Source organism: Pteropus vampyrus, unplaced genomic scaffold (genome assembly GCF_000151845.1).
Source record: "Pteropus vampyrus isolate Shadow unplaced genomic scaffold, Pvam_2.0 Scaffold522, whole genome shotgun sequence".
Classification (NCBI taxonomy): domain Eukaryota; kingdom Metazoa; phylum Chordata; class Mammalia; order Chiroptera; family Pteropodidae; genus Pteropus; species Pteropus vampyrus.
In genome coordinates this window covers 586,992-601,315 of record NW_011889303.1, presented here as the reverse complement: position 1 = coordinate 601,315, position 14,324 = coordinate 586,992, and the positions used below count along the sequence as shown (strand labels likewise).

General features: G+C 49.1%; 2 protein-coding genes across 2 annotated transcripts in view; one reads left to right on the top strand and one right to left on the bottom strand.

Annotated features, from left to right (window-relative positions):
* Positions 1-6,266, top strand: part of LOC105307854 (NADH-cytochrome b5 reductase 2) — an 18,922-nt gene extending 12,656 nt beyond the window's left edge. The window contains exons 2-7 of the mRNA XM_023525065.1: positions 1,891-2,072; positions 2,344-2,473; positions 3,055-3,138; positions 3,892-3,977; positions 5,107-5,206; positions 6,094-6,266. Of these exons, the coding sequence (XP_023380833.1) occupies positions 1,891-2,072; positions 2,344-2,473; positions 3,055-3,138; positions 3,892-3,977; positions 5,107-5,206; positions 6,094-6,266 (755 nt within the window). The remainder of the gene's footprint in view (positions 1-1,890; positions 2,073-2,343; positions 2,474-3,054; positions 3,139-3,891; positions 3,978-5,106; positions 5,207-6,093) is intronic.
* A 2,931-nt stretch (positions 6,267-9,197) lies between these two features.
* The window catches only part of PPFIBP2 (PPFIA binding protein 2), a 97,719-nt gene continuing 92,592 nt past the window's right edge, over positions 9,198-14,324 (bottom strand). Inside the window, exons 20-22 of the mRNA XM_023525064.1 lie at positions 13,702-13,878; positions 11,380-11,445; positions 9,198-10,179 (exon numbers count right to left, since the gene is read on the bottom strand). Of these exons, the coding sequence (XP_023380832.1) occupies positions 10,108-10,179; positions 11,380-11,445; positions 13,702-13,878 (315 nt within the window). The 3' untranslated portion in view covers positions 9,198-10,107. The remainder of the gene's footprint in view (positions 10,180-11,379; positions 11,446-13,701; positions 13,879-14,324) is intronic.

Here is a 14,324-nt window from a genome sequence, read left to right as displayed (position 1 = left end):
TGGCCTTGGGGACAGTCCATTCCCTTTCTCACTGTTCAATTTGGGCTAACACAAAAGTGATCTCTCAATGAGCATCGAAAAGTGAGTCTCGAGTCAGAAGTTCTAAGATATCATCTCAGTCTCCTTGCTACGCAAGTCCCTCAACCTCTCTGAACCATGGACTCTGAAACGGGATTTCCCAGGCCTGCCTGCCTCATGGGTGGTTGTGAGGATAAAGTGATTGATGGATGTCAAAATTCTGAAACTGCAAAGTGCTGTCTGCACATAGGAAGGATGGGAAGAACTGATGTTCCCCTACAGTCAGGAGAAAAGACAGAAAGTGTGGAGAGAAAGGAGAGAATTGGGTCTCTCCCCGCTACCACATGAATTCTCAGCAGAGGCCTCAGACCCACACAAGGAGGGACCCATTGTGAGTACCAGCCCCAGTGGTCCTGGAGTTCGGAGTTATCCTGTTGCTAGTCTGTAACGCCACCAGATGGCTGAGCCTTAGTGAGGTGCTAGGTCCACAGTCTGGGAGTCCAAAGCTTTTAACGAACTGCTAATGCTGCTTGCCTTCCTGGTGGAGATCACATCCCTGGCCTACTGGTCCTTTGTGCATGGGACAAAACTTTGATCTCACCTCTATCAAGTGTTGAAATTACCCATTATGCAGCTAGCCTGGCCCCTCAATCTCCTTGCTGCTTCTTCTGTCTTCATCCATGAAAGCTCAGTGCCTGCCTGTGAGGCCAGTCCTGTTGTCAAGAGGCTAAAAGAGTGAAAAACTTTGAAATAGAATTTCTTCGAATGTGTCATAACCCACTGTCTCATCTGGCATAGGCAGTGCAAAGTTAGTGACACCAGCCTGGGCTGCCCCATTTTCTCTGAGGTTGCTGCCAAGCCAGGCCCAAGTTGGCTGCATGTGAAGGAGCCTTTCTGAGGTATCCAGTTTCAGATTAGCACTCAGGAGGAAACTGCCTTAGGCCTTTATTCCTAGGACTCCATGGTTCCCAGCCAGGCCATAGTCACAGTCATTGAGCCTGTTCTTTCTTAACCCAAAGTGTTTGTGCCTCAGGCCTCCTCAAAGACTTTGGCTTCTGTTCCTGAAGCTCCTGGAAGGACTGGCCCCTCTTTTCCTCCTTCCCTTTCTCCTCTTCTCCTCCTCCTCCCTCTCTCTCTAGGTCGCCATACCCACTCCATCTTTCATGCGTATACAGTTTCTACTCCCTCAGATACTCTGGCACAGAGCTTCCTCTTGCCTCTGTCTCTTAGCATCTCAATTGCAGCTCCTCCCCTCACCACTAATTGCCTTGTCACTGAAGTCTCCTATGTTAGATCCAGCAGAAATCTGAGTGGCCCAGATGATCGTTTGATACTGGGATGTCATGATCCATATGTCTCTGGCCACAGCTGATCTATTCAGTTCTACCCTGGAGGGGCAGAATTACATGGTTCAGAAGTTCACTGCTGCCTCTCAGCTGAGCCATTGGCCAGGAAGACACACAATGCTCTATCTAGGACTCCCCAGGGTGTTCAAATCCTGGGGCCCTTCATACCTATGTGCCAGGCAACAGGTTACAGATGAGGGGGCTGTGGTTTATTCACTGACTCCAGTGATACATCCAGTTTAGGAAGAAATGACTTTGTGAAGGCAACATATTTTGCTTTAAAAGAGAAACATTCCTTTCCGTAATTTTTAATACTTAGCCTCCAACTTTAAATAGGTCCTCCTTCTCCACAAAGTACTGTGACACAGTAAGCGCACACCGACAGTAGATTTCATGCACGTGGAGCTCACGACTACACTATGAGGAGTGATAAGGGCAGGATTTAAACATTCTGAATTTGGGCTCCTTTACCTCGTGGCCCACCTCCCATGCACCCTGCCACACTTATACACCCACCTTCCTGAAGCTCAGTCCTTCAGGGAAGTCCTGGGTCCTGATTACACTGGCCATGTTGACTTGACATTTGATGCCTTTTCTGTAGGTAACTACGTCCGTCTCTTGGCCAAGATTGATGGTGTTCTGGTGATCAGAGCTTACACGCCTGTGTCCAGTGATGATGATCAAGGCTATGTGGACTTAATTATAAAGGTAAATGAGGCCCCTCATGAACAGCTACCTCACTTACACAAGCCCATTAAGGGTGGTGGGCTGGAGAAGGGACGTGTGCCTTGGACAGGACTTTCCAGAAGTGTCATTTAACAATGAAGCTTTTGATCTGGTGAAGTCTTCGGGGGTTGCTTAGAGCAACCGTGAGCACAGAAGATTTTCTCTGTGTGGTTTCCAGCAGCAAATTTTTGAATTGTGTGTGGCTATGGCCTCAGATCTGAGGCTGTGAAAACCATACTGCATTATTTTTCAGATCTACTTCAAAAATGTACACCCTGATTATCCAGAAGGAGGGAAGATGACTCAGTACTTGGAGAACATGAAAATTGGGGACACCATCCTTTTTCAAGGGCCAACTGGGCAACTATTCTATCAGGGGGCAGGTACTGGGGGTTCACACTGGACCTCCAACCAGGAGGAAGAAGATTCCTGCAGTGGTTCCATTGTTCTAGAAAACTCCTCAGGTTTGAGTCACATGGACTTGTCCTTAAAGTCATCATACATCCATTCACACATCTACTTATGAGATTGTAAGTTTCATTAAGATAGGGGAGGAATTTGGTGTTTCCTCCTCACCGTATCTCCAGCATAATGCCTGATACATAAAAGCTACCTACCAATGCTGAACTATGGAGTCCACGCTCACTCATTTACTCACATATTCATCATTTACTCACTGCTGTGGGTAAGAGTGCTCTGTGAGGCTTATTCAGTGTAACGTCCGTCCTTCCTCAGAAGAAAACATCCAGTGATTCCCCACCAAGGCCCAGGCTTTATTCCCACTTTGTGCCCCAGTGCACCGGGGCTCGCCAAGGAGGCCACTCCAGCTTCTCCTCTGGCTTAAAATGGCGTAGCCACTTCCTTAGGTGGACTTACCTCCTGGAAGTCCCAAAGGAAGTCAGTCATCTTTTGCAGGCTCTCAGGCAAGAGCTCCAGAAGTCAGAAGTATCTTTTGTGTTTTCAGGGAAATTTTCAATCAAAGCATATAAAACAAGTGAGCCTGAAGAAAAACTGGCCCATCACCTGGGAATGATTGCTGGGGGCACAGGTAAGAGGCTTCTGGAGGCTTCATCCATAGGTGAGCCCTGAGGCCTTTCTGACTTCAGAATCATTTGATCTTAGAAGGGGTGATGTGAAAGATTCCTTCTCTGGCTATTTTAGATGGGAATGCAGGGTCAATGACAGGCCTTGAAACTGACCCTGTGTGCCCTACTTTCCTTCACCGACATGGTAACTTTATAGGTAGCTGGGGAACCTATAAAGTTAGGCTGGGAATATGGAAGAGGCTGAGGGCAGTCTGGGCAGGTCCACACATGGAACCCAAGGGCTCCTAGATTCAGTTCTAGGACTGACTCCCCAACTTTTGAAAATGAATGCCTGGAAGAAGAGAACAAACGTTTGAGGAGACCTACAATTTGCCAGACACCATAGTAGGGACTTTTAAAACTATCACATTTACTCATCATTAATTCTATTTTACAAATGAGAACCTTGAAGAGCTCACACAGGCACCTGACTCACTCTAGTTAAACAACTAATGAGGGAGCTGAGTGTGAAACCAAGTTCCAATTTCAAAGCCAATGCTCCTTCCATTTGCCATATGAAAATGAGAAGGGGCTTTTGCTTTACTGTTGCATTAGAAGGGAAAATCAAAATGAAGGGTAGTTCCCCACTTTGACTTTGGGGAATAGAAGTGAGAAAAATAGAACTGGGGCCAAGGAAACTTTCAGCTGCTACAGACTGGTGACTATGAGCATCCAAGAGGCAGAGAAAGCTAACCTGCTCGTTAATTGTGTTCTAGGGATCACACCCATGCTGCAGCTCATTCGCCACATCACCAAGAACCCCAGTGACAAGACCAGGATGTCCCTCATCTTTGCCAACCAGGTCAGTTCTGCTGAGTCAGCCCTGAGCTTGCTGGGGTAGGATGGATGGAATATTTGCTGAGCAGGGGTTCTGCATTCACTCCTCCCCCAACTGAGCTCATGCTGCTTGGGTGCCTGTAGCTGTGGGAGGGCTCAATGGGCTCAATTAGGGCTGCTGGCAGTGGAGATGCTGAGTCCAGGCCTGTTTTTTCCACTTGTTTTTGTTTTTTAAAACTCTTCTGTCTCCCCAACCAACCCTAAGCACTATGCTTTCCTCCCTTCCTTAATACATAGTTCTGTTTAACTGAATATAAAATCATAGCTGCCCTCAAAGCAAATTTTAGAAAACACAGAAGCATAAATATTTGACTCATTTTTTATCTTTTTTTTTACATGCTATATATTTACAATTACATATATATAGTTTTTTTACTCAACATTTTACCATACAAGCATTTTTTTTATCATTAATTCTTTATAAATATTTTCATCATACTCTATATCAAGTTGTACCATAATTTATTAAATCTTCTAAATTCAGGTTGTTTTCAGTTACAAATGATAGTGATGAATAATTGTGCATAGACTTGATCACTTTTAGACCATTTTAAACAGAATTCCAGAAGTGGAATTATTAGGACAAGAATTGTGACGAGTTTTAAGATCCAGGTCTTCTGTGCATTATCTCTGAGCCTGTGACAAGTTCGTTTGGGCTCTGGCTCCCTTTTCCCCCAGTGAAGCTCTAGCACTTGTTTTTCACTCCTTTAGCTCTCCAGTGCCGTTATATATTACTGCCTTAGCCCCTTACGTTCCCTGCACAAGATCCTGGGTTTGCACTAAGATTGTTCCAGTTGGGTTTGCCATGCCTGGCATTCAGTGTAGATGTAGGAGGTGGGACTAGAACCTCTGAGTGAAGTCACCCACCTATGCTGAGCCATGGCCTTCTAGCTGGAGGGCAGTCACGCAACTACTCCACCCACAAGCGAGGGTTTGTTGTGCAGGAGCAGCAACAGAACCCTCGTTTGCCCAGGAAGTCTGCGGGAAGCACTCAAACTGGTGGTAGTTTGAGCAGGAATGGGCTAACCCATGTGCTCAGTCTGGGGAATAAGCAGAAAGTCCCTGGAGGGGCTTTGCTCATGCTGCTTTTCTAGACAGAGGAGGATATTTTGGTGAGAAAGGAGCTTGAAGAAGTTGCCAGCACTCACCCAGACCAGTTCAACCTGTGGTATACTCTGGACAGGCCTCCTGTTGGTATGATCCCCGTTGTCCCCACCGTGAGTCAACTCTAACCCTTGACCACCTCAGGGACTAGTCCCTGGGTTGGTTTGTTCTTTGGGACTGGGCTTGGGGGCTGAGGCCTTGGGATCTATCTCCATGTGGGAAATGCAGGAATTTGAAGGAGAGAGGATTTGTGATGACTTGCTTGTAAAGGTAGTCAAGGGCACGTGTCCGATATCTCAACAGCACCCCATGCATTGCACTGAACATCAAGAGGGATACTAAGGCACTGGGCCACCCTGTACACCTGCCCCGCACTGCATTCCACATAACCCAGATCCATCACATTTCATCTTATACGGCCATTGACCCCTTGACCCCTCACCCCTCATCCCATCTGGACAGCAGTCCTCACATACTGAGGCCCACACAGCACCCAGCCACCACTGTACACACCGCACTCCACAAAGCCACTACACCCTTCAAGCCAACGCCTCTCCCACACTGCACTGAGCTGTGCCTGGCTTGTCATACAGCTTACCGCCCAGCAGAGGGCACTGCCTGATCAAGCTGGTCCACAAACCCCACAATGCTGCCCTACACAGCTCTAGCTAGCTGCCTTGATTCGCACCACACGTTGGCACATCCCACCTCACTGTTATGTTCTCCATCCTTGGCAGTGCTTATAGCCAGCAGACACCAGCCAGGAACCTCAGAGCCTGGCATCGGGGGTAAATATTAAAGAAAGCTGCCTGGGTCCCCCATATCCTCTACTTTTCAGCTTTCTGCAGAGAACAGCAGTACAGACTTCTGAGTCTCTGGCTAGCAGTTTTGCCTCCCTCTCCCTGGCTTTAGGGAGGGACAGCAAAAGGACTGGTGTCTATCTGGCACCTCCATAGTTTTTTTCTGCTTAATCTCAGACTGGAAGTACAGCTCAGGCTATATTACTGCCGACATGATCAAGGAGCACCTGCCTTCTCCTGTGCAGTCCACGTTCATCCTGGTGTGTGGCCCACAACCCCTGATCCGGACAGCCGCTCACCCTAACCTAGAGAAACTGGGTTATACCAAGGACATGATTTTCACCTACTAACACCTCCCTTGTTCTTAGTAAATTTGCCTGGTCCCTTACATCATGTTAAACTAGGATGTGTTCACCATGTTAAACTAGGATGTGTTCAAAAATGTACCTTTGGGCATGCTGATGCTCCTCTTTTGATGTGGGCCTAAGAAGAGTTCAAGGGGTTGGAGATAAAGTGGCTTCTAAAGTCTCCTTCCTTGGGGAGGCTTGAAAGAACTCCATGTCCATATCTTTTCCCATAGTTTAGTGAAATAAACTCCAGTACAAAGCAGATAGCCATGAGGCGTGGCTTTGTGGGGGACTTGCTAGGCACTTAGAAGGCCTTGGTTTGCCCTACATGTAAACTGGCTTGTGTGTGTCCACAGGAGGTCAGAGCTGGCAAAAGTGCTGGGGTAGAATTCCAGAAGAATCTAAGTGGGGTCATGTCAACTCCCAACAATCTCTTTCGAAATGCCCCCCAGAGCATTGTTTTTAAGGTCAAACGTACCAGAGGGCTCAGACACCCTCCATGAGTACTCTTTCTTCTCTTGTGGGAGACCCTTGAAGTAGGAATGGTGTTAAACACACGTCAGGGCAGTAGTGAATCTACAAGGTAGGTGGGCTCCAGGAATCCTAGACTCCCTGCACTTTGTACAACAAATGGAGGTAAGGAGTGCCCTTTTGTTTGCATCCTCTAGATGTCAGGCCCTATTCCGGTGCAGTAGGGTAGTGGTGGTTACAGACAGAAGCTTCTGAACTTGCAAACAGAATTAGGCTCCAGAAGCTTTTCCTTAAATCCTTCATGGTGTTAAACCCAAAAGCTACTAGTGACCATTCTTGTCCATGGCCAGGATGACAGGCTGCTGCTCTATGTTATCTGTGGGTGGCTGAACTGCTTCTGCACTTGAATTGGTATAATTCTCATAAAAAGCCAGAGATTGCGGGGATTTTGTTCTCCAAGGCATAAGATGAGGAAACAGGCTCAGGGACAAAGTTATTGTGCCCAAGTCATTCAGCCAGTAGGTGGCAAAGCTGCCCTTCAAACCCAGGTTTGTTTAATTCCAAGTTGTTCGTTCTCTTTTCACAAAATTGGCATAGTAGCAGCATTGCTAAAACTTGGTGTCACTGGATTTCTTACTATGTATGTGGGTAAGGGAGGGCGGGAGAAGGGTATGAGAGAGAGAGGGGAACACAGCTCTAGAGTACAGCTGTGTAGTGCCCAAAGGGTGGTCTCGCAGAGGGCCAGTGGGGGTGGCGTGTTGGAGGCAGCTAGCCTTCATCCATGCATGTGTTCAGCACATCCTCAGTGAATCCCCTACTCAGTGATAGATACTCTGCTGGGCACTGCACAATGAGTAAGATCCTACCCTCGGATAGTTCTCTTAAACACAAACATAACCATGGTTGTCTCCTGCTTTACACTTAGCATTTTCACTAGTCCCCACCTGGCCACCCCGTGTCTCCGGGATAAATTTCAGGGGCCTGGCTTACAAGGTCTTTTTCTGGCTCCAGATTTTTACTTCTCTGGGCCTGCTACTCTGACCCCATTGTCTGGCTCAGTGGTTCTCAACTAGAGGGAATCTTACCCCTCAGGGAGAATTTGCCAAAGTCTGGAGACATTTTTGTTTGTCACAACTAGAGGAGGGGTACTATTAGCTGCTGCAGCACACAGGACAGCCCCATCACAATGAACTATCAAGCCCTGAATGACAACAGTACAAAGGTCAAGAAACTCTAGTCATCCCAACTTTTGGCACTTCCTAGGATGTGCTGGGATGTTTCAAGTTCATCTGCCTGGAGTGCCTTTCCCCTCTGGCATACTTGGGATCCTAATTCATCTTTCAAAATTCAACTGTCACCTTTTCCTTGGAGCCTTTGTGGTTCCTGCCCCTAGCCTTCCATTAGAAATGACAACTTGCTCTTTGGGGCTGTAGAAACTTCTACTGGAGCATCAGTAACATTGAGCACACTCTTATTTAAAACAGATCTGTACACTAAACCACCAGCACCCTTAGATAAGGACCTTGGCATTCATGCCTGTATCTCTAACCCTCCTTAGCCCAGCATGGATGGCACTTAACCTGCACGTATGAAGGAGTGAGTAGATGGAGAACTTAGCAGCATGGATCTCCTGAGCAATCTGAGGACCGGGATTGGATCTTACTCCTATCTATACAAGAGGCCACCCATAGCTGGTGCTCATGAGTTGGTGTTGAGATTAGGTATGGTAAGGGACAAAGATGACACATTACTTCAAGGTGAGCTAGGAAGTGCTTGGGCTTAAGGAACACAGGGACCTCCAACAAAAACACCAGTGAAGGCTGCCTGAAAGAGGCTTTATCTGTTCGGGGCCTCAATAGGCAGGAGTTGGCCTTGTGACAGGGAGAAGCATACATCCCATAGTGAGGGAAAGGCAGGAGCAGAGGCTTGAGCACAGGTTCACGAAAGCTGAAGATTCAAAAGGGCCTTGGGTGCTAATGATTTTAAACTGTGATAATTCTGGAACTGAGGAGTTCTTAGCAGAAAGGTAACAGGATTAAAACAGTGCTTTAAGAAAGTCACTCGGGATGGGGTAGAGAACATCTGGAGGGAACCAGCTGGAAAGGTGAAGGACCAAGTAGGAGACCACTTGTGGAAATCAGATGAGAGATGAGGCCTGAGCTAGAACCATCATAAGGAAGAAGGAGGGAGCTGATCACTAAGTGGGAAGACTGGTCAGGAGCGGGCTGTATAGCAGGGTACAGGTGCCTCTTCTGAGGTAGGTGATACCTGAGGTTTATAGGCTTCTCTGGAAGATACCAAGTTGTGGCAGCAAAGTTGATTTGAGGTGCCCAAGGGCCTCCCACTAAGGGATGCTGTTTGATCAGACAATTGTATTTGAGACTGTTCAGACTGTTGTGTTGTCAGCTAGGGTCGAGGGCAAGGCCCCTGGCGGGGGGGTGGCGGGGAGTGTGTGTATGTGTGTATGTGTGTGAAGGCGGGGAGGGAGGGAAGGAGGGGGAGAGAGCATGTGCGCATGTGCACGCGAGAGGTGCATCTGTTCAGATGCTGGGAGTCCACGCAGCACCAAAACCTGAAACACCTTTTGCAGACTAGGTTAGACTGAGGGCTTCCAGGCCAGAGTCTCATTGCTTTCCTTCCTGCTCTCATCCAGACCAGATTCCTGAGAGTGAGAACATATGCTTCTGTCTGGAAGTAGCCCAGGAGGGGGTTCCTATCATTTCACCCAGCTCAGTCACTATAGAACAATAGTCCCCAACCTTTGTGGCACCAGGGACCAGTGCTCCCATGAGAATCTAATGCCTGATGATCTGAGGTGGAGCTGAGGCGGTGATGCTAGCGCTGGGGAGCGGCTGCAAACACAGAGGAAGCTTCACTCACTAGCCCGCCGCTTACCTCTTGCTGTGCGGCCTGGTTCCCAACAGGCCGTGGACTGATACAGGTCCACAGCCAGGAGGTTGAGGACTCCTGCTGTTGAACATTCAGAACCTTTTTCAGGTAGAGCTTTTATGAAGTCACAGTCCTTCCCCTTTGGTGTAAGAGCCTCCCAGCTGTCACCAGGAACAGCATGAGCCACTGAGTCTGTGCTGACATTTCATTGCCCTCCCCACAAAAGTGGTTTGCAGTCCACATATAAAAGTACAAAAAGTATAAAAACTGTGGTGAAGAGCACAGCACAGTTAAAAATATAGGGGTACTGGGGCCACCTCCTGAACATCTGTCCACAGCCCTACTTCCCCCACATCAGCACCCACGTCTGAGATACCCTGCCCACCCCAGTCTGGGCTCTGCAGCAGCCGTGTGCCAGCTCCCCACTGAAGCAAAGCCTTGGAGCCCCTACACGTGCCTGTTCGGGCTCCCAGCCATGAAGAAGTCATCTCCAGTCCTCAGAGTTGGGAGGGGCCAGGCGAGAGTCATTCAGCAGCTGGTCCTGGCTCAGCATGGTCTGAAAGGACACAGCCGAAGGTGCAGTTGAACAAGGTTTTGGTCAAAGCCACCACGGGGCAGCTACGTCAGCAGCAGCAGGCACCATCTGACACCAGTGTTCTATAAATTTATGGTGTCCCAGGGACCCCAAGTATTAGGTCAGACTAGACAGCACTATCAAGATAATAAATTGTTCATACCTCAGAAGTAAAGTCACTATTTCAAGGCCACCAGAAACCTACTAGAGGCGATAAGGGCAAAGCTGGGTGGATTCATTTCAGTGTGTAAGCCAAGGAAAAGAATTGAATAAAAATGACCTCCCACTTGGATTCAAAGACACAACCCACCCCCCCAAACCCCCCACCCCTACCTGTCATGCCCTTAGATATAGCCTTCTTAAAGTTTCTTGATAGATCAGCTAAGCAAAGGATAGTAACAGAGGCCTCAAAGGGATAGACACTACAGTCAGTGGGCTCAGTGATGGGGCAGTTTGGGGACCAACGAGCCTTGGATGGTATGGGGCCTCAAAAATGTGAACCTTCCCTGTGGCTGGACTTTTACTACCAGTTCTAGTCTGTCTACAAGCATTACAAGGAAGATACCTTTAGCTCTGCTTTACAGATAACTAGCCAGGGTTGGGAGAGAGAGTGACTTGCCCAAGGCCCCAGAGCAGGGGCTTGAACCAGGCTGGCCTCACTCCAGGGCTGCTCCTCTTCCCGGAGACCACACTGTCCCCCATGGTAAGATTTGTCCTCATTGGGCATGCCAGGATGTGCTCACGTGCTTTAATATCCATTATGTCAGAGGCATGATAGGAAGTACATGTGTCTCATGGGCAGAGAGGGCAGAACAGTGTCCACCAGGCCAGAGGTGAGGCCTAGATGTTGGGCTGACTAACCAGGTGACTTACAGCTGCTGAGAGCATCTGTTTCCTCACCAGCTCCGAGCCTGGGAAAAGGACCTGGAACCTCAAGCATGCTTTCGCTGGTTTTTGCTCAAGGTCCATAACCCTTCCCAATGCCCTGAACATCTCAAGGCCCAGCAGCAGGCCAGTGGAGAAAGCTGCTGGGCTGGCTCAGGCTCTGACCCCAGTGCCCAGCACCACCTTTGCTCTTCCCCAGTAGAAGTGCTGATGACACAGGCTCTGGAGTAGGGACCTCACCAAACTCACGGGCCTCCTAGCCTCTGTCCTACTGTGGAGTGAGGGTCAGGGTCCTACCGTGAGGCGGTGAATGTCTTGGGAGAGGAGCCCTATCTGCGTCACAGTGCCTTCTGAAGGTGCCATCTGTAAAATGGGCAGCAGCCTGGTCAACACACATGGACTCTGCTCATGATTCGCAGAGATGGCATGCAAGTCTCGTTCCTGCTCAGGCATGCTCCCCTGGGGGTGCAGACAAGGTGTAGGCCAGGTCCTAAGGAGTGACATATGGGCGGAGCACATGCTGCCTCTATCCCTGGGGAAAAGCAGAGCTTCTGGTATCCCACACTGCCATGCACATGCACTCCTGGGTCCCTACCCTGGCACCAGCTTAAAGGGAACAGAGGGGCAGGGCACAGAAAAAAAGGCCTGTGAGAAGCAGCTCTTCAGCACATGTTCAGTGCTCCAGCTATTTTCAGGAGCAGAGATGAAGGCCTTCAGGATGCTGAGTACACTGACAATTTCTGGCACCAACAGGACAGAGACATTAATGCCCACTATAGGTATAGGTGGGCATCCTCAGGGAGCTGCTGATGGAGCTTCCTCACTACCAGGATCTCCCTCCCCTCTCCCTCTTTCCCCGCTCCTCAGCTAATGCTGGCCTGCTCCTTCTTCCCTAAACTTATTTGGATATTGTAGATTTGGAAGCATCCTCTGAGGGCATACCCTCATTACGGGTGGAAAAATTGGGGCCCATAAAGGGATAGAGGCCTTGCTTGAGGCAGCACAGAGAATTAGTAGCATAATTCCATGCAGAGTTTAAAAAGAAGTGCATGCAGAGATTCTCTCAATAGGACACAATAAGAAATAAGGGACAGAGCCTGCCCTGACTACAGCTCTGCAGTACCCAGGTATCAGCCTCAAGGAGCTCCTGTCATGTAGTGGGTCCCAGGCACTGATATCAAACACCAGCTGTGCCAGCTGGTGAACCTGTCCATCTCTTGCTGGTCAGACTTCAGGCAAGGCCAGAGGCCATAGCCTGAGGTTACAGGTAGTTTAAGAAGCAGATCTGAGCATCGCCTCCATGTGAGACAGAATCAGAGTGCCCTCAGTGGGATCATTAGCCCCTGCTCTGACTGCCAGACAGTCACAATGTGGCTTTTGCAGATGAGGCCTGGGGAACCCAGCAAAGCCAAAAGCTGCCCTGGGGCAAACTGGAATCTCCTGAACAGAAACGCAGATTGGCAAGGTGTGTCTCTCACTCAGTCCTTGGCCAGACAAAGCCCATCTGTAAGACCCATTATCAGTTAGTCAGCCTCTAAATCAGGAAGAGAGGTCTGTTGCAGCACTGCCAACACAGGCAGACCAACCCCTACAATGGTTACGGGCCCAGCCAGGTCAATAAGAGAGAAGCTGGCAAAACACATGAACAATAGAAAGCTTTTCCAGCAAGGCTAGCTTCTTGTCTCCTCACCACCCAGTTCACTAGGTGGCTCACACCACTGAAACAGAAATGAACTACGGGGTCTGCACAACAGATGGGACCCACAGTCAGGATGTGTGCAAGACACGATGTTCCCCCCGGCTTCATAGAGGGCGGTGGAGCCTGAAGCCACAAGGGCACAGACCTCCTCTGAAGGATATGGGGTGGGGGTGGGGTGGGGGGGTCCTTCTTTGCTCCATTCCCCTGGTCCACAGCATTTGGCAGATCTTGAGTGTACCCCCGGGCAAGGACCTGGCTCAGTGTCGTGAGCTCTCAAGCTGTGCAGTGAGCAGGACTCCATTTCCAGATGTGCTCAGCTCTCTTTCCCCAACGAGATTAAAGATATGCTGTACTGTTTGCTTTCTACATAAATATTGTTTTTATTACCAGAAAGAAGCGACCACCTCTGTAGTAAGGCACAGCACAGTTACACTGTCACTGCGGCAGAAACCTTGCTGCTGTCCCTTGATCTCGGCCAAGACCATGGCCACAGGCTGAAGGCACTTGAGATTGGCCCTCAACTGAAGCACAGTGGAGGGGCCTGAGAGCTGAGCCTCTGGGATTGTCCATGGTCTCCGGACTTGTGGCCAAGCTCATGTGTTTCCACTGGTGCTGACGATGGACATTAAGAATTACTAAGGATTTACAAGTATCTTTAAGTGTCATTCCTCCTGAGTCCACCTTTGGCAATAGTCCCCAAAGCCTGACCCCTTAGCAAAGGTGCAAATCCATGCCCTGGCCACCCTCAGGGTTCGAAGAGAGACTGGCCCAGGGGTACATGATTGCTGGATTGTTTCTGCAGGTCATGCACATGTGCAAGGAGTGAGATGCAGTTATATGGTGACACACATGGTGTTACTGTGAGTTCTTAGGGTGCACAGAGAGGACAGGTGACAAGGACATCAGCTAATCTGTCCCACCTGGTCCAGCCCATCCACTTCAGGGGCATTGAGGGGGCTGAGGCCCCGGTAGCCACTGTAGACCCTGTGACTGTCCCCGACACTGTCAGTGGGCTCCATTGGGCAAATGTAGTCCGTCGATTCGTCGAACTTCTTTTTTCTTATGTTTCCAAAATGTGAAAATCCTAGTTTCCTTGGCTAAAACACAGCAAACGCAAGATTATGAGAAGACTATTAAATTGGTGTGCAGCTATGACTGACAATACATTAAAAAGCAGGCCCCCACAGAAAGAAATAAGACAAACTGCTTCTAGAAAAAACTCTCTTAACAAAATGGAGCTCCTGTAAGCAATTTCTATGCTGGGAAAGACCAACAGATAAATAATCTTGAACAAGGAAAGCTGTTCCTCCTAGACTCCATTCCTGAAACTCACACCCCGCTGTTCCAATAGTGATGTTGTTATTTCCCTGGGGAATGGGGTTCCTGGAGGCCTTACCTCACCATAGCTGTTGGCACCACACGGGGGAGCTCTCCCTTCCTTCCCCTTGCAGCACAGCTCCTCGGCCCTCGCAAAGCCACATCTGACAGCCCTGGGTGGCCCTCCCTCCCTGCTCCAGCTTTGCCCAGCATGTTTCTGCTTGTC